Source organism: Symphodus melops (genome assembly GCF_947650265.1).
Source record: "Symphodus melops genome assembly, chromosome: 8".
NCBI classification, from domain to species: Eukaryota; Metazoa; Chordata; class Actinopteri; order Labriformes; family Labridae; genus Symphodus; species Symphodus melops.
This window is the reverse complement of record NC_136698.1, coordinates 22,761,963-22,782,567: the sequence shown is the minus strand read 5'-3', so window position 1 is coordinate 22,782,567 and position 20,605 is coordinate 22,761,963. Positions and strand designations below refer to the sequence as shown.

The 20,605-nt window shown below is 38.7% G+C and overlaps 1 protein-coding gene across 1 annotated transcript; it reads left to right on the top strand.

The window, feature by feature from the left end:
* Nucleotides 1-881: 881 nt before the first annotated feature.
* On the top strand, nt 882-20,600 carry podn (podocan). The gene is made up of 11 exons (XM_079350989.1): nt 882-1,455; nt 6,444-6,722; nt 6,855-6,948; nt 9,076-9,140; nt 11,044-11,153; nt 11,240-11,396; nt 11,494-11,609; nt 11,836-12,049; nt 12,198-12,641; nt 15,269-15,417; nt 17,616-20,600. The coding sequence occupies exons 2-11, from the start codon at nt 6,462-6,464 to the stop codon at nt 17,767-17,769; spliced, it is 1,764 nt and encodes a 587-aa protein (XP_079207115.1). The 5' UTR covers nt 882-1,455; nt 6,444-6,461; the 3' UTR covers nt 17,770-20,600.
* Nucleotides 20,601-20,605: the final 5 nt, after the last annotated feature.

The following is a 20,605-nucleotide window of genomic DNA, read 5'->3' as shown; positions in this document are numbered from 1 at the left end:
GTGACTTTTGGTGAAAACAGCCTTGCAACAATGTTTAGTGGCATATAGACACTTTAGTGTTGCAAGCATGGTGTATTGTAATAGTAATTTATTGCGTTGAAACTGGGACTTTTCAAAACCAGGATATTATAGTGTTTTTGTTAGAACAGGTCATGGAACTTGAAAACACTACAGGACGGACAGGCTTAAATGGCTAGCCTGTCGTTGGCCTTAAGGTAAGTGATAACCAAACCCACAATAAACAAATGAGCAATAAACCAAAAAGCTTAAGAGATAGTATAGGTCAAACTTTACTGACAGTTTCATCTCCTAATGTTAGACTCAGCTAACTGTTGTCTAAGTTGATTAAATTACAATGTAAGAACATCAAAGAAAACCATTAGACTTACATACCTAAATTATCCAGCTACAGTAGGATGTCAAACCTTCACCATTAAAGTTATATTTTTTTATGAATTGTTCTAAGGCTACATCAAAAGCTTTGTAGAAAAGCGTGTTTTTCTTTGGATTTTTTTTTTTTAAAGCCACAGCAATATTGTGATGCCCTCTGCACAACAAAATGTTGAGCAACATTTTTCCTTCCTCATGAATGAATCCTCCCATAACTCTGCAGCATTCAAAACTGAAGTTCGGTGTGCTGTGCTAATGCATCCAAAGGGCTGCAGATGTCCACGCACAATGTCAGGAGATGGGCTTGTTGAAAAGGAGGCCTGGTCCATAAACACATGGGACATTAGATCACATCCTGTCTCCCCCTTTTTTTGGCAGGCTACTCTTCCACATTTGTATTTATCACTGAGATATTTTTGGACAGCTCATCTCTCTCTTGTTCCCAAATGGAATTTATGATAACATGTTGACGCTGTTAACAAATCAGGGCAGGTTTTTCTCTCAGCTTGATAACATCTTATATCAATGAACTTCTGCCCTTTACGGTTTTAAGATCCAATTTACATTGCAGAGCACTGTTAAAGCTGTTCAAGATTTACCCGCCCTATCTGTTTGTAGTCATCAGGATTCTTATTTTTTTTTTTTTATCTCTGATTATTTTCTTACTCAAATCAAGGGGGATAGGGATTTTTTTGTTCAATCCAGACTTTACCAAACTTTACCAGATTGAGCAATAACAACACAAACTGATGGTTTGATTTAAGGCTAAACAGACCTGCTATGTTGAAGGAAAGAAAATACATTCTTGGAATTAAAAAAAAAAGGAAAGAATTTGTGTTTTTGGCTCCTGTTCAGGTCAAAGCTGTTTCCCTTACTCGCCTCCCTTCCTCTTCACTCTCGCCTGTTCCCCTTTCTTTCTTAACTTTTTCCTTTCCCACTCCCACTATCTCTCACATCTGGAGGGTAGCTGGAGTGGCTGTGTGACTCCTCAAATGCTATGGGACAGTGTGTGTTTGGACTGGACGTAAGACTTCAGCGCCTTTCAGCGAACGTCGGTCACAAGAGGTAAAGTAGCAATCCAGACTGTTGTTTTAGCAGACTTTACTGCTGCTTGTTTTATGAGTGGCTGTAATGTTGCAGGGATATCTGAGTGAGTTTTAAATGTCAGCATATTCATCCATGCATGAAAACTCTGGCATGTGCGTTTCAGACAATCCAGACCACTTTACAGAGCAGTAAAGCCGCTTCACGACCTCTGCTCAGCAGAGAGGGAGCGTGAATACATGATGGTAACTCTTAAAGGGATCAACATCTCTGATAATACACACAATTTCCACTTTAATTTCCAAACATTTAAATGGTAGCATAACATGATAGTGCTGTTGACTATAGAGGCTTAAAAGTCGTATGTGACCCTGGGATTGTCTGGTATGTTCATGCTGTTGCCAGGGTCGATACTGTACATTCACACAAACTTCTATTTCTTGTTTTGTGGGTGTGCATGCTGCTTGAGTGTGTGTGTGTGTGTGTGTGTGTGTGTGTGTGTGTGTGTGTGTGTGTGTGTGTGTGTGTGTGTGTGTGTGTGTGTGTGTCTGTGTGTGTGTGTGTGTGTGTGTGTAGGTGTGTGTAGGTGTGTGTGTGTGGGTGTACTAATAGTGTGTAATTTGACTATCAGGAAAAGGTTCTTTGAATAGATAGCATTCAGTTCATTGCTTTGAGTTCTCCTTTTAATCACTTCCTTTATCTGGCATTTCTAGAATGTCATTGAGGCTTCATTAACACATTAGCTGACAAAAAATCTGGCTGCTTTGAGCCTGTGTAAAGTAAGGCAAGGCAAGTTTTATTTATTTATTTATATAGCATATTTCAACAATAAGGCAATTCAAAGTGCTTTACTTTAAAGTCCACCTTATAACTAAAGTTTTGCCTCTCTTGGAATATGTTTTTCTTTTCTCAGCCACTTTATTGTAAAATGACTTAAAAGACACCAGTTTGTCAAAGGTGATGGTTATGTTCGTCTTTTAATATCAGTCATTGCAGTTAGGGAAATCTTAAGCTTCACATGCAGCAGAGAGAGGACACAGAGAGCTATTTGGTGTAATCCTGATTATTGGTTGTTTGTTGGGGGTATTTTAGGGCAGCAGTAGCTCAGTCTGTAGGGACTTGGGTTGAGAACCAGAGGGTCCCAAATCCTGGTGTCTGGTTGCTGTTGAGGTTCCTGAGTACTGTTCCGGTGCCCTTGAGCAAGGCACCAAACCACCAACAGCTCTGGCACTGTCCCTGTATAGCAGCCTCACTCTGACATCTCTCCATTAATGCATTGTCCATCGGTCCTGTTTGTGCATAGGGGTAATAAAAAAAACAACAATTTAATTCTCCACTAGTTCATCCAATTTTTAAATAGAGCAGTGTTGAATAGGCATTTCTATATATAAAACAATTTAGTATCAAAATATATAATTTGCTGCTTAGACTTTCTGTAACTTTTAATTCGTCCTCACATTTAGCTGAGCACAACTGATTGATTTCATCTTGGAGATTCCACCCAGCTTCCCGTCTGCTTAACATTTGATGAACCAAGGTTTCTTTTAATGATTAACAGCACTCATTAAGGACTCATTCAAAGGGAAGATAAAAACTCTCACATGGATCTCTGACCTATTTCTGAATAACAAGAGCTACTCTGGTGTCTCTTTTGTAACTACCCTGCAGTTACTGTATGTAATGTCACTGATTGGAAAATGAGTCCCTGAATGGGAAAATCCGTGTCAATGTGTCCTATTTTTCAAACAACAAAAATTCAGTACGTCAGGGATTCGTTGTTCACGACCTCCTTAATCGACATGCTTTGGGTCAAATTCTGCTGAAGTATAGCAGACAAAAGAAACATTAATTCAACAGTTCTATACAAATACAAATCTTACAGTTGGTAATTTTAAAGCATTACACAAACAGTACAGCTGAAGCAAATATCTTCAGTGAAATATTTGGAAATATTAACAGGACAATGACGTGAAGACCAGAATCATCACATTACCAAAGTTGTTTGGTAATGCGTTGTATTAATGCTTAAAATTCAGTGTGATCTTGTCTTTGGATGCCAAATTGAGACACTTTCTTACATCCTGGTGACTTCTACACACTCACAAAGCCTGTTAATTGTCTTTCTCAAAGTCATGGACTTTAGCATTGTCTCAAAGCTCTTCTTTTTTCTTTTTAGCTTGAAATATTATTTGTGTCATGCCTTTACAGATGTAAACTTGCTTTAAGTAATTATTGTGCGTTTGGTTAAAATGATTATCCAAAAATTACTATTGCCTCCACTGGGAAGTTCTGGTCAACTTCTCAACAGTCCCTCTTTAACTGGCCCATCAGTATGTGTGTATCAGTCTATCAGTTTACACATTCGGCACTGTGGGAGGAGTAGCTTTGTGCATTCTCCTAAATGGATCTCTAATAGAGGGGTTGTATTGAAATGACAGTGCATAACATTTTACAATTATAAACATTAAATACATCCTGCATGGAAGGGAATGATAAATGGACTTGTACAGTTCTTCTCTAGGACCTCTCAAAGCACTTTTACACCTCAGGTCACACTGAGACATTCACACACTGATGGTAGATGCTGCTATGTAAAATGTCCATCAGTATGAACTACTCCCATTCATACACATGCACATACCTGGTGATGAAGCAGCGGTTGCAACTTCAGGTTAAGTGGCTCGGCAAAAGAAACATTGACATATGGCTGGAGATCTAAGTGTTGACCTACCAATTGCGGGATGACTGACTCCATGACTAAAGTCTTTACTCATATGCCGAAACAATGAGACAGTAAGCCAAAAAAACCCCTCTTTTAAATCACTCAGCTTCATTAATATTAAAGGAGCAATATGCATCTCTGACACCTCGTGTTTAAAATTTACACTGCAGTCCAAATTCAAAACACTGGACAGAGCTGTCTCCCCTCCTCTCAAGAGACGATGTGCATGCAGTTTGACCACTTTTTTCTGTTAGAGCTCAGAAGAAACATGCAGAGGCTTTTTTGGTCAGGTTTACACTTATATTTTAACCAGTTTGTTGCCCAATTCCATTGCTGCAACAGGTATTGGTTTGCGGTCTCTACCTTCTCGGGTCCAAACAAGCTCAAACAATTCAGGACCAGAATTCAAACTTAGAAGGAGGACATACTGGCTGCTACATTGTCAGAGAAGCCAACACTTCACATAGGGTTTTTATTACAGTAATGTCCGATAAAAATTTAAGTTCATTTTATTATTTTATTTAGTCGGTACGTTACAGATTGCTCTCTTAAAATCAGCCAGTTAGGGCTGTGTGTCAACAAACACTGTGATACTTGAAAGTTAAGATATAATATTTTCTGTTTTTCCAGTCTTATTTTGCTAACATGATTATTACATTTTAAATTGCAGTACTTTAGGTATTCTTCATAATCTCCACCTTTTATTCCGAAAGCCAGGCAAATAATCTTTAAACATTGACATTAGAAAGTTTCAAAGTATTACACTTCACTTAAAATGTTCCCTGCACTCTAAACCATGTAAAGACATTTCCATTTGCCAATATTTTTCTCCCAATTCCTTTTTGGTTGGCTCAGTTTCCCCCGCAGCAAACGAAAAGTTTGCCGCCCTGTGGCACCCAAAATTGATTTTGACATGTTGAATTCGTGCAATATCACTTTAAAGTAACTATATACTGCTTTTTGCCCTGAAGCTGCCGCAGGATGGGTTTTCTCTCCCTCCAGGCTGCCGAGTTAGGCCAGTCTGCTGCTGGAGAGCTGTCACTTCTCAAAGGCAGCTTTCAAATTAAAGGCTATAAGGTTACTAATGTTCTTAAAACCACCACAGTGTTACTACTAGTCATTGTCTTCAGAATACTTCTGCTCTGTTTTGGTAAATACTTGTCCTCCAGCTTGTGTTTTAAATCTTCAGCCCTGATCTGAATAGACTTTTGATGAGTCAGCAGAGAGGTGAAGGGAAACAAATGATTTGTTGTATCAATGACAAAATCGAAGGGTGTTATTCAGCTGTGTTTGTTGTAAACCATTAGCTGCGCCATCATCTATGACCTAATTTGACTCTTGCTGAATGACTTCAGCCTGAGCAGATACAACTTGCATCTTAAAACAGTAATGGTACCAGTCTTGATATTAAATGTAATGTTTTCCATTTTATTTGGCTTTATCGCTAAAAGTTAAAAGAAGTCAGAAATACAATTGCTACACTTTTGATTATCACAGTTGTTTTTAATTAGTTTCATTTCAATGTCAATCACTTCAGAGGGTTGGCCTTTAATACCTAAACAACTGTTAGTTAGACTGCAGAGAAGCTGATGCTTTGACGCTCATGATCATGAAGTCATTATGACGAATGAGCACTAACCTCTACCTATCCTTCTGCTTTACTCCTTTACAATTATTGAAATTCAAAACTACATCAAGTTCTCAGAGAACTGCAAGCATACCAACATACTAATCAGCATCAACATGGTAAGCTTTGTACCTGCTAGATGTCAGAGCTTCGAAGAGCTGATAGAATAACTGTATGAAGTATTAGGGACTGATGGCCTCAGATGACTGAAAATACATGAGAGACTCTCTTCCCAGCAGGCGCTCATTCAAGCTGCTATTAACCTTCGATTGTGACCACTTCTTTAGTTCTGTCAAATACAAAATCACATTCTGTTTTTCTTATTAAAGTTGTCTCATTGTGAATCATTTCTGAAAATAATCTAAACCAACAACAGCTGCTCAGCAGTGTGTCTTAACTCACTTTTGTACCTCAAGGCAAAGGTGACTATGATCACAAGTTACGATATGAGAAAAATCCATCATTATGTTGATGGTCTCTTCTGTTTTTGCATCTAAGCGTCAATTTTAATTTCAGTTTATTTCATAACCTGCTAAAAAAAAAAGTTGTCTTCTTTTTTTGGGAGAGTTTTAGCCTCTTTCCGCGGCATAAATATCTTCTATCTAGGAACAAAATATTCCATGACCTGATATGTTAAACATTTCTCTCTAAATGCAACAGAAGAGTTCAGCAGTAGACATGGCCTTCCTCAAGCATTCCATCCTGCAGGCCCTGACTGTGCTGCTCTTGGCTGGGCAGTTGGTACATTGCCAGGCCCCTTTCGATCCAGAGGAAGAGGAGGAGGACACCAACATCACACCGGTGGTGATGAAAGCTGAGCCGTTCGAATGTCCGGTGGCGTGCAGCTGCACGGCAGAGGGGGCAGTGGACTGCGCTGGAGTCGACCTCACAGAGTTTCCCCCAGAGCTGCCTGAGAAAACCCGCCAGCTGTCTCTGCAGGTCTCTTTACATATCGCACATTGTTCTTAACTGTTGTGATTTTTCTTTGTAATCCTGCTTTGGAATGAAAAAAAGTTACAACAACACAGGTTATTGAATTAGTTTAACTCTGTGTTTGGTCCCTAAACTCAGAACAACAAAATCGAGGAGATAACAGTGGAGCACATTTCCCATCTGCATCAGCTGGAGACGCTCAACCTTCAAAACAACTGGCTAACCACAGACGGTAAACACAGTAAAACTATCGAAACATGAAGCAGGAACAAGTGGTTGTGTTTAGTTGCCCTGCAGCATGTCAAAGCCTTTAAATGTCGGGTGAATTTGCAGCATTTTTTGTTGGGATAAGATGGGTTTTTTTGCCAGTAGTTGTTTTGTAAGTGGAGCTTTTGTTTGGTCTAAATCAATATTGATTTTTCTTCATTTTTATGTCAGCAAAATCTTTCCAAATACATCCACCCAATGGCAGAGCAAATGCGGTTTGCTGAGCCTACTTTTAACCATTGCCCAATTCGGCAGCTGCTATTTCACCGGACTCTGCTCTAAGCCGATTCTCACATGCAGGAAATGGAGGCAAACTGATGAGGGATTCAGAATCAATTTCTGAGGAAGGGAACATTTTGAAAGTGCTCTGCTGCTCGAGATCAATCTCTGTAAAGGTTTTCTCCATTGTTTGGGATCTGCCAATCAAAACATCTTCCAAAAAACAATAAATGGCAAAAGAGATGTTCGAACTCTTGCTAACAGCTGTTTGTTGCTGAGGCCTAAGCCTTTGTTGTTTCCACTATCTGTCTGTCTGTCTGTCTGGCTGAATGCCTCCTGGTCATTTTCATTTTCATCTGTTTAATAATGCTTTTATGACGAACAGATTGCTTTGGGGATTGTTTGCTTTCCTGACCAGCTGTGTCCACCACTGGCTTTTGTTTTGACGCAAACTCTCTAAATGCAGCTTCCCAAATATTTTGGGATTACAGGCACAGAGTTGTAATAGTTTAGCTAATAGAAGAATTAAAAGCAACAATGCCTCAAGGGAAGGGATTTAGAGAGAGAGAGAACTCCACGTTGTTTGTTTGTTTACTTGAGTGTAAGAAAGCAAATCTTCAAGATGACTTTATCTAAATGTCTACTCAAAGTTTGGTGGAGTAAATTTAGCAACACATGCCCTGCCAAACAAACAAAACCGTGTCTTCATTTTCTGCTGTGGTCTGGTTTACACACATTATGTGGGTCCGCTTTTGCACCTGTCATGGTCACCAGAAGAGGTCACCTTATTTTAACCACTGCAACGTTTTTCTGAGTTTTATTTATTTTGTCTTTTGGAATTATTTTGATAGGACTGAGGCTATCAGGAAAGAGTGTTAGGAATGACCTTTCTATTTTAAAAAGTGCTATATAAATGAAGTTGCTTTTATACTATGTGGGAAAGGAGCCACAAGTCGCACTTGAACCCGAGCTGCCAGCTCGTAGGAGGGGCGTGTCCTCACCACTAGCTCACCCACTCCATTGGAATAGTTGAGCATGTACCAGTCAAATTTTTAAACTGAACTTATTCTGCCTCTTCCTCTATCCCGTTTCCAAAGCCCAAGCAGGTTGCTGGTATATATGAGTTAGGTTCAGGTTTAGGTTTCTGCCTGTTCAAAAGAAGTTTAATGCCACTTTTGCTAAATGTGGTAGTTCCTTATCTTGGTTGATTTTTGTTGAGTCTATGTAAATGGTGTTAAAAAATGTAGAGCATTCATGTATGTAAACCTGCTGTGTTTGTAAAGTGAGATAACGTTTGTTAAAAATTGACGCTACGCAGATAAAAATTGATTTATTTATAGAATCCACTCGACAAAGCTGTGATATTTCGTACATTAATGTCTGCAAACGTTACAACAAAGATGGACCTTAGTGGTTGCTGTGATATTAGCTTTTTAGTGTTTCATAGAAACAAATCACAACCAGCAACTTCCCCACCTCACACTGAATTGAAAACATTCAGAAGCAGTGAATTCATGTGACTCTGTTGTTATTGTTACATCCTACAGATGTGCATATGGATTGTCAAACCACTGATAAATTTGTATTACAAGCTTAAAAGCTGCTGATCATAAATATTCAAGTAATGGTGAAGAGCACTACGTTTTTAAACGAGGTATGAGGCAGTTTTGAGTTGTATTAGTCTATACCAAGTGAAACAGATCCTCTATGACAATGATGGAATTTAGTGAATTAAAACAACTTTTACTTTCTGGTAAGCAGTCCTATGAACACATAGCCTTGAGTGTTGTAAAACTGTATTACTTTTATTTAAATCTTAAAAGCTCAGGTTGATATTCTTGTTGATTTATTTATGCATGTTTTACTTTTACAGGCATTGAAGATGAAGGTTTCGAGATGCTGGAACAGCTGGCTTATTTATACTTGGCAAACAACCAGGTGAGTCATGATCATACTTTTAAATGTTTGTTCTCAATGTTGACTCCAAAATCCACTCACATGGTGCAATGGGATGATTATCTCCTTTGTGTCCGTCTCACATTTATTTTTCTCTATTCCATTGTATTGTGATGCACTGACACAGTGCCAGCTGGCAGAGATGGGTGGCAGCCTCTCTCATACACTCTGTGTGAGCTTATGCTGGTAATCACTTCCAGTATGGCTGTGCCAGCTGGTCTGAGCTAAAATGTTACTGACCCTTTTGGACAGAGAGCGGGAGAGAGAAAAGATGGACAGATTTGTTTGTGCCTTCACAGAGATGAATAGGCAAACAGGAAGAATAGGGGATTTTTAAGTGCTCACTAAGCCTCAAAGACACCCATGCTGCTTTAATCCTTGTCCCATGTTATAAAGAAGAGAGCTCTAAATGAACATCTAATCTCAACAGTGCTTCCCAGATTGCTATATTCTCTGCACAATGCAGCACTTGTAGTGGTAGTGACAAAAGTGAAGGCGACCTTGCTCTTATAAAGAGGTACACAGCTAGCTATTTCTGCTTTTTGCCAAACCGAATAGTGCCTGCTGCTTTGGTGAAGACAGACTGGTTGAGTAAAAGCAAATATTTGAGGGGGAATGGTATGGGGGAAATAACCCAACAACTGTTGTTTTCAAAATAACCCAGATGGTTGTGAAAACGTAAATCAATTATGCTTAATTTAAGAAGACTTTAAAGTTTGTGATCAAGCATTAAAACAACCACACTACAACCTCCCTGCCAGCTGTTACAGGCTAAAATTAGGTACAATGTTGCTTTGAGAGGCTAATGCTAATGATATTAGCATCCTACCATGATAATTGTACCAATAATCACGTGCCACTTTTATCAGTTATATTTTTCCTGTAGCTATTCACCATTTTACTTTCTTGTTATTAAAAGAAAAAAACATGTTTCCAAACAAAAACAGCTGTTGGTGGGATTACCATTACTTTTGCAGGAATTAGTAAAAGTATTATAAATGGGCAGCACTTTAGAGTAATGGTCAGTCATGTGGGCCACAGTTGGGAAGTTGGCTTCAGCATTCTGTGTGGGTTAAGCAATTTCTTGGGATTTCCCTAATTATCCAAGATTTCTCCCCCAGTAATGCAGGTTACTTTAAATGCAAACCCTAAACTGTCTGTTGCTGTGAAAGTGAGTTTGATTGGTTGTTTGTCTATATGTGTCATCCATGTAATGAGAGTTACCTGCATGTCCAATACCCAATAGTATTGGCTCTCGTCTTCAGCAAGATCTGATGGTATAATAAAAAAAGTCAGAGTAGCACCAGAGTTATCACGTTTTCTTTGGGAGAAAATTACTACCTGTGCAAAGTAACATGAGAATTTCAACTGTTACACATTTCACCATTAAGCATCCATAAGCAGTGCTGGTGGCACAGAGTAATCTTTACTGATCTTTAGTGAAGTCTTTAGAAAGAATCTGTCCAAGAAAGAACAAATACTGCTTGTATGTGATAATTGATAGCCCATCTGGTATTGATGCCTTTCCCCAATAAAGGCAGGGTAATTTCATAGGCTGTTGTAAATAAAAGTTTTATGGTATTGGATTGTAAGGGGGAAACTGTAAGGTGACCCTTTATTTTAGTGCCAAACTTAAATAAACTTAGTTCTAGAGAAAATTCCCTCAGGACTCCATTGTCAAAGTCACCGACACGTTAAAAGTTTTAAGATTCGTGAAAGCTCAAAAAGAAGAAGACCAAGGTGCATTTTTTAAGTTGAATTTTAACAAACGAAAAGGGAATAGTGTGATAACGCAAATTGAACATATTCTAGTCCTCCTTACATCATCTGTACAGCAACATTTCAGTAACAGCACCCAGTTGTTCTTCTTTACCTGTTTCTGCAGCTCACATCAGCACCCATAGTCTTACCACCCTCTTTGGTCAGCGCGGATTTTGCTGCGAACCAGCTAACAACGATCTACCCGTATACATTTGGTCATAAACCCAAACTAAGGTACTATGTGTGTGTTTATGTAAGTCTACATGTTGTTTATGGAGTTGTCTTTTTACACATATTAATGTTCCTCCATCATGTCCCAGGTCAGTGTATCTCCATAACAACAAGCTGAGTGACGCAGGGCTACCAGAACACATGTTCAATACTTCTGACAATCTGGAGATCCTCACCTTGTCAAGCAACTTCCTGCGGGTCGTCCCAAGGAATCTGCCGTCCTCTCTATACCGTCTTCATCTCAAGGTCTGGATGTTGTTTGCATGTTGGTTTGATGATTTTACATACTGTCTCTTCTTCCTCATGAGTAATTTAATGAGGTAATTTATTCCTTCTCTTGCAGAGCAACAAGCTGGAGAAAATCCCAGCAGGAGCCTTTGACAACTTGTCAAACCTCAGAGAGCTGTATCTACAGAACAACCTACTCAGCAACGAGGGCATGGACAACGAGACTTTCAGGTGGACAAACATCCTTAGTAATCAGTAATCAATTAGTTTACATGCATCTTGATGCCAATACCAAGTGTAATAAAGGGAAAGCTGTTCTCAAGTGTGTCTCAACAAGGGCACCCACTCCACTGCAAATACTGTGACTGTGAATTCTCATGTTGCGGCATTACAGAGAATCAGACAGTATAGAATAAAAGAATTGATTTAATGAGTTCCTCTCCCTCTCTCCTGGCAGCCAATTGAGCAGTCTGGAGTGTCTGGACTTGTCAAATAACAACCTGAGTGTCGTCCCCAAGGGTCTGCCTCGTAATCTGGTACTGCTACACCTGGAGAAGAACTCCATTCGCAGCATCCCTGGAGATGCTCTCACTTCTGTTCGAAACCTTGAGTACCTGCTTCTCCACAATAACAAACTCCGCTCACGTTCGATCCACCCCACTGCATTCCAGGTGCATTTTTTTAAAATTTCATATTCCATGTTTAATAAAAGACTGGAGGTGAAAATATGTACAATTACTCTGCTTTGAGTCGGACATTTGAACTTATAACAAATAAAGATAGATAACCTTTTGACCCTTCCACATGCATTTTTATTAGGGCTTAAAGAAGCTGCACACTCTCCACATGTACAACAACTTGCTGGAGCGGGTTCCCAGGGGCCTGCCTCGGAGGGCCAAAACCCTAATGATACTCCACAACTTCATTGCTGAAATTGGCCGCAATGACCTTACCTTGCTGTACACCTTGACCGAGCTAAACCTTAGCTACAACAAGCTGACCAGCCCCAGGCTGCACCGGGAAGCATTCAGGAAGCTGCGCCTCCTGGAAACCCTGGATCTGTCAGGAAACAGCCTGTACTCGCTGCCTATGGGTCTCCCGCGCAGCCTGCAGGTGCTCGAAATCAAGAACAACCAGCTGAACTCCATTCCAGACGGTGCACTGACCGGCATGGAGAAACTAAGAAAGCTCATCCTGAGTGACAACCTGTTGAAACTGAATTCAGTGTACCAGGGAGCCTGGATGGAGCTCAGTGCGCTCAAAGTGAGTTGGCTGGTTTGGGGAGAAAAATAAGTATAATATTTAAATTGTAGTTTCTGTAAGCTTAGCTCATATTTGAATTGGGCATGTTCAGATAGTGATGCATTTAGTTCAAGGAAGTAGTCGAGAGAACAGTCAGATACAGCTTTTTGGCTGCTTAAATATGGCATTAGCATTACCTGCAGGTAACTAGAATTTGCCTTGGCTGATAATTGATAACTGCACCCACTGAGGGCCATCTGGGAAAATGTATACAGAGGTTTAGATTGGTCATGGTGCTCCATTTGAAGCTGTTAACAATAATTTTAATTCTTTAACAGTAAAGCACTCACTCCAGCTTTGCATCGACCATTTGTCATTTCATTCTTGCTTTGAAAACAACAAAGGCTGGCTCCTTTGTAACTGCTAACCCTGATATAGATAGCAAAGCATCCTTCTCTGACTCACATGACTCAAATTATTGTGGTTAGCTTATGTTGAGAAGCATAATGAGCTGTTTTCTCATCTAGTTTTTGTGATAGTTATGAAAGTTTCTCTGGAATTTTTATTTGTTTTTATTTCAATCCATATTCCAAGAGACTTTAATTAAACAGAAAACGTATTAGAGTTGTTACTGTTAAGTAGGTGTTACATTTTCTTCGTCTACATCAACAAACAATACAACAAAACACTATAATACAGAAAACTTCAATAGCTGTCAGATGTCCTGAAACAACTGAGTGTATTATATCCCTTGCACTGGAATCTGTTTTTTTCTGTGTAACCCTGTGTGTTTGCTCTCATTTTCCCTGCACTCTTTGGTTGTATGTGCGTATCCATTTCTGTCAGACATCCTTGTTGTGATGTCATGTCACACCTGCTAGCTAGACCAATTATGATTGAAAGAACTGTCAGCAACCCCTTGAAACCTGGACAGCCTATTTTAGTGACAGCTAGTGATTTTTTTGCTGCTTTATTTAAGGCACTTACTCGAAAAATGTTCACTTAAGAAAACAAGGAACTTGGAAAGGGTAGGGGTGTTAGATTGGTTAAAAACCGAATTTGTTTTTCAAGATCCTTCATAGGTGATTTTTTAGAACATGGTTTAAAGTTCATCGTGTATGTGAATATAAGTACGGACAAAGAACATGAGAATGGTATAGTGGTATTAAATGGTGTTAAAAAAATACAGTGTCTTTTTAATAATCATTGTTCCCATAGGTCTAAAGTATATGTGTATGTGATTAGTAGAAAGGGCCTATACTAATGGATTTCATTTACAGTTTATAGCATCTTAGCAACCCAAGGACGCTTCACATTGTGCAGTAGCCATGAGAATACTAGACAAAAACAGGACAAAGATACATAACAAGGAATGGGAGTCAGATGGAGAGGTTGAAGGCTGTTGTGAACGAAAGGTATTTTTTTAGTTGTTTTTTGAAAATGTGTCCAAAGATAGGGCCTTGTGCATGTCAGAAGGGAGTGTGGCCTAGAGGGTGGGGGCTGTGATGCTGAAGGCCACAATCTCCAAAGGTAGGGAGTCAGGTGTGGAGGATGGAAAGTATAAGCCAGTGTAACAGAGGTTTCAAGAAGTGATGTATGGGTGAAGGGAGGAATTATTAATGAGAAGGAGTATTTTATAGTTGTTTATGGCTGATATTTTTAATGATGTGTTGTGTCTGTTTGTTGTGTTTTTAAACTGTGTATAGCACTTTGACAAAAAGCGCTCTATAAATAAAAACTATTATTATTATTAGATGGATGAGGGTTGGGGTGATGGGCTGCCAGGGCCTGGTGCTGGTAATCACCTATGTAGCAGTGTTTTGTACATAGAGCTCCTCTAGGGTTTTGCTGGTTACCCCAGACAGGACTCCATTGTAAAAGTCAAGACCAGAGCAAATAAAGGCTTGAGTCAAGGCTTCTGCCACTGAGTCAGAGTGATGATTAGGGTTGGGACATGTTTTGTTAAATGAAAGAAGACAGATTTGGTGACCTTAGAGGATGTATAGAGCACCGGTATACATCCAGTATGAAATCTCCAACGTTTCTCTGCAGTGGTGTGACAACCATAAACACAGTTTAATTGATGTTTAACTTAAGAAAATTAATTTACAACAATGTTTTTGATGCTGCAAAAGATCTTGAGTTAAAAAGTACGAGTATGGGGGTCTCCAGTGCTAAAAAATATCACTAATGAGTGTTAAAGCACATTAATAGCTCTGTTGGGGGGAAGCAACATACTGTCTAGCTGTAATAACATCAGTGTGTTGTTTCAGACAAGTCAGTTTAGTTTGTAATATAGCTTTTGGTTGTATGCCTCTGCTTCAAAAACTGTAATTGAAGAAGAACAAGCTTTGACTCTGAATACAAGGCTGTGGCTTTTTTTCTCGTAACAGTATGCACCATTACTGACCATCTTCAGCCTCAGAGGAAAACATTGCTTTGTTTGTTTTTGCCAATGAAGACCCAAGAACTTTTGGCAAAAACAAAAGAGAACACTTAAAAAAAATATGAGCCTGTAACAATAGGTCAACTCCTAGGTTTTACTCGTGAGGTTTCTTTTGTGGAGAAACAATATTAAAAACCCATTTCTCAGTAATACATCACGTACTAGAGAGAATATTCATTGTTCATTATATCTTCTAATGCAGACACTGGATCTGTCTGGAAACCAGCTGACACACATCCCCTCTGACCTGCCAGAGTCTCTTGAGTACCTGTACCTGCAGAGGAACCGCATCTCCACTGTTCCAGAGTCAGCATTCGAAGGCACTCCTAACATTAAAGGCATCTTCCTTCGGTAAGGGACACACTAACCCTTCCCATGATCGAAGTAATGCAACTCATTCATGATTATTGTCATCCCTTGAGTTTTCTTTATAAACACACCTGTCATCCTTAATGAGCTTCTCAATGAGCTCTTTCACCACAAAATAAGGATAACAAATTCAGGGAAAAGGAGTCCATTTTAACCCCCGCAGGGATTGATTAAAATCTGGTGAGTGACCCCTTACATAACTTTTCTCAACATTTGGGTTGATCTCCATGCAGGAAATGATAAAGTAGCTTTGAGTGAGGAATGGCAGTGAAGAAGTTATTACTTTAGTTTATTCTGCTCTGAGACTCTTCAAACGAAAGCTGGAACATATTTTTACAACCAGCTCACAGTGAGTCTGAAGACAAGTTTGTGTCTCTTGTGCTTTCGGATTTTTTGAAAAGGTATTTGAGAAGGCTTCACCGTGACCATAAAGCTTGTCTGTCAGACTTAGACAACTTTATTAATCTTAAAGGAAAAGTTTTGAAAATTGTGTGTTGAATACATGGGAGAAATATTGGATTCTGACATTTAGAAACTCAACCTTTAAAGGAATAGTAACTCTTATATAGGCATCCTGATATGCTAATCTTTTTTTTTTTATCCTGAGTGGGGATAGTGTCAACAGACCATTAGCCTATAGCTTAGCACAAATAATGGAAACGGGTAAAATGTTAGCCTTGCTCCATATGGGGATAATATGATTTTGAAAGTACCATTCCCTCTGTGCTCTGTCTGTACCCACCCTTCCCCTCTGTGCTCCCCGCATTGCAACAGGAGGCATGGTTGGTTCATAAAACGCTTAACGAGTGCAGACATAGGTCGATGTTTTTTCGAGTTTACAACTGCAACAGATGAACAATTTTTTTTGTTTCTTTTTTAGAGCACTAATTATTAATTACTGTCAGGACCTATAAAAAATTTCAACTAAAATCTTAAAAAGTGTATCTGGACGAAATTACCCACACTGCCTTTAATAATATCTTTTAGGCTAAGGTAACTATTTTTTTCTGTTTATATGCCAATCAACAAACATTGACCTGGCTAATTGTATCAATAGGGAATGTAAGGTATTGCCAGTTAATCAGAATTAGGATTCCTCCTGCATGGCCAATCTTTGTTTTTGTGCCACATTTGGTTAGGTTCAGGTACTAACTCCACCTGAAAAATGTGAATTGACAAAAAAAAAAAAAAATGGTTTTAAGTGTCATACTACCTGTTTGCCAGACACTTCCAGAACCTGTCCCCCACTGCTTTTGATGGTAATGTCTTAATAATTACTATACACACATGAAAATGTGATTACTCGCTCTGACTTTCCTGACTTAACCTGCTGCAGGGTTCTCACATCAACTCTCCCTGATGTCATCAGGATATTTTACCAGGGGTTAAGGTTTTTTTTTTTAGGAGTTTTGTGGCTCGTGTGAAAAAATTATGGGCTGCTTTAATCAAATATTACATTGTGTTTTATCAAATCTTCTTCTCTTTCTTGTGTGCATCCTGGACATTTCCAGCTGAGAATTTTCCCAGATAGTGCAGGCTTATACTAAAAAACAGAGCAGCTGAAACCAGCTGTCAGACAGCAGAGTAAAGAGGTGTCAGACAACAGCATTTTCAGTGCTTTTATTCGGTATCTTTTTTTGTTCGTTCTTTCTAGTCTGACATCAATCTAGTTTCTTTATGTCAGCTTTGACCCTTTCCATGCCGTTGTACATGCCTTATTGTTCATAAGCTGCTGCGACATTTGTTCCCTCTATAGGTGGCTTGAGCCAATTTAGAACTGCTCACATAATAGCAGAGCAGTTGAAGTCTTTTAGAGTAATTGCATCTGTATGGCATGTTGGGTCGTTTTTAAAATGTATTGGTAATATGCAAGCACTTAGAGTGATTAGAGTGGATTCTAGGTGTTTCAGAAGTGCTTCGATGTAAAAGTTAAACATCTGTGAATATGTTTAATTGATTTGAAACATTAGAGGGGGGTGAGAATCAGGATCTGTGTGCGGAGAGAAGTTATCATGTCTGACGTCTGTTCCACTTGACAGATGCAATTTGTAAACGTCACCTGCTGTCCATTAACCACTTCCTCTATATGTTTGAATTTCTGCTTTGAAAGCCCAGTCATTTTGATCAGCTGTCAGGCCAGAAAAAAGCTCACACGTTTTATTCTGTTCTCTCCTTTTAAGATTTAACCGACTGTCTGTGAACGCTGTGGACGAGAGCTCATTCGCACACCTGCCAAGTTTACAAGTTCTAGACATTGGCACAGGAAACAGCGACCTTCCCTTTAAAAAAGATGAGTTAGAGGATGAGATAATTGAGGAGAAGGATGAAACATAAGTCCCTCTCAATTAAACCGACATTGGACTGCATTGTACCGTGGACAGAGAAGATTTTAAAACTTGGAGGGCACCTGTGATTGTCACTTGCCAGGTATATGAATGTATTATGCTAAGAGTTACATATTTCTGGTGCAGGATACCGGAGGAGTATTTTCCATTATTTGGGCTGGTTTATGTTACATAATCTTTATATCTGTGCTAGAAAGTATTTTTTGTTGTGTATGTTTTGTTTTTTTGCACTGCATTGTCATTCATTAATACAGTTGCAAATGAACATTTCTAAGTAAATGTTTTAGAAGCAAAACCGACAAATGTATGCAGAGTCAAAAAGGATTGTTATCCATACTGCGTGCCTCTTTCACTGTCTCGTGATTTTTCTTCTTTTTTTTAATTGCTGCTTCATCTCCCTGCATTGAAAAAAACGAGATTTCACAAAAATGTTGAACATTGATCTCTGATTTTTCAACCCCAGTGAGGGGTTGAAACTTTGGAAACATTCCCACTGACACCAACAAAGTTACATCAAAAACTCTCAAATAGGGCAGTGTTTCAGATTCATCTCCATTTATCCACTGCTTGATTTGCGTCGATCATTTTATCCATTAAGATCACAAACCCCAGGGACGTTTCAAATTGCTCATTTTGTCAAAGCGACATTCAAGGAGTAAAGCCTCATGTGAGAAGCCCTGAAGTTAACCCTTAAATTCATATTTTCTCGTGATAAGAAATAATTTCTAGTTTTTTCCTCAAGATTTCCGCTTATTTGAGTGATCATACAGGAAAACACAGGTTTTCATGTGATAAGTTATTTTCTCAAAATTGTTAAAGCTCAAATATTACTTTCCTTTTTAACCAGTGTAAATACATCTACACTGACACACTAGACATGTGTGTGAAGTTTCCTGTTCTAAATCCACTCTGATCCTGTATTTGATCATGCCTAAAAACCCTCTATTTCAGCCCTGCTCAAAAGAGGCTGTTTCTGTGTCTGTAGCTTTAAATCTGAACAAACACCTAGCTGTGGGAGGGTCACCCACCTGGGGGAGGGGTTACTGACCTTTGTTTGTCATGAAGGGACAATCTCCATATAGACCAGTTTGATCACGCGTTTTCTTAAAAGTCATAGTTATAAAACTATGTATATTTTGCTAGTTATGTGTCTTTTAAGGTGGTACAGATACATAATCAATGCAGTATTGGAATACCCCAATTCTGATTTTAGGATGCAGTAGAAATACCAATAATGTGTATATATTAATATTATATCCATCTAAAAATTTTTTTCTAATTTTTGCTTTCTAATATAATATTTCAAACCTTCAACGAATACCAACTTTTCTGAGGCTTCAATCTGCTGCTACTTCAGTCAACTCTTGTTTTTTTTCTTGATGTTTTTTTTAAAGATAGAAAATATTTTTTATATGACATTTAATTAATCATCCTGTTACAGTCACAGTAATGTTGTTAATACAGTGTCACATACAGCAGTATATTATGATCACATACAGAATCATTGAACACAGCAATAAATTATTATTTAAAAAGGCTAAAGATGTGCGTTTTCTCTCATTCACCAACACATGATCTGATCACTGTCTGCTAGGGCGCCGTCTGTTTATTTCTTCTTTGTCTGAAACATCTAGACAAAGTGCTAAGAATGTTCAATAACTATTGGCCAGATACTTCAAATGGCTATTCAAAACCAATCACTCCCAAGAGAAAAGGGTTTACATCCTTTTTAACAGACCACAAACTGCTCTTAACATACTGCCCTATAATCATGTAACTTTGTGTTTGACTAGGATGGACTGGAGCCTTTACAGTATGTGACACCATGTTTAAAATGTCCATCAAAAGGCTGAGTATAACAGAGATGTTCCGATTGTGACTCTTTGGACTCTGCCTGGGAAATAATTAGAAAATTCAGTAAATATCATGCCACATGGCTGACTAAATATACATGTGATGTGTCGTGAATTTGTGGGATTCTTTCTCCAGTTTAAAACTTTCGATTAAAAAACGTTTTCCTCAAATAACTCCACGTCAACTATTCATTGAAAACTGGATACAGAATCACAAAATATATTGCATTAATTGATTGTATAGATACTTTCTCACGCACCTGGATACAGTTGCCATGCTCATATTAAACTAAACAGTTTTCCCACCACCGTCACCAAACCTATTAAACAGTGTTCAGACTGACCATTGAGGAATCTACTTAGATTCAATTTTTTGTGCTCTGCATTTAAAAGGAATAATGTAGTATACAGTAGAAGTCACCCTTCAGCACCAGCTGAAAAGGCTCATCCCCCCTACAGCTACATCTTTTTTGAAATGTCAAAGAGACAAGTTGAATCTGTTGAAGGGGTGGACCAGCTGGTTTCATTTTCAGTATTTGTGAATTCTTAAATCATTGTGGTTCTATAATTTGTGAATCTCTTAACTTGAATGAAGGAACACAAAAGCAGATGTTGTCCTGGATGTCATAAAGTTGATTAATCATGTTTTGGTCCACATACATACACATATACTTGACCTCTAACCTTGAATACAATGCCTTTGGCATATAATGGTGTTTTTTTTTTTTTTAAATCAAGAGCTGCAGTAAAAGCTCAACAATTAGAAGAGACACTGTTCTGATACCAATTCTTCCTCAGTGCAGCTCATTCTGATACTGCGCTTCTACCCGCTGACACTCAGCAATCTATCAATCGCAACTATGGCAACCGCTCGCCACATGACTCCATTCAGCTAACTGAGGGTGTTTTCATTATTTCTGAGACGCCAATATCAACACTTTTCCTACTTCCACATCTTCCATGAAGTTTAGA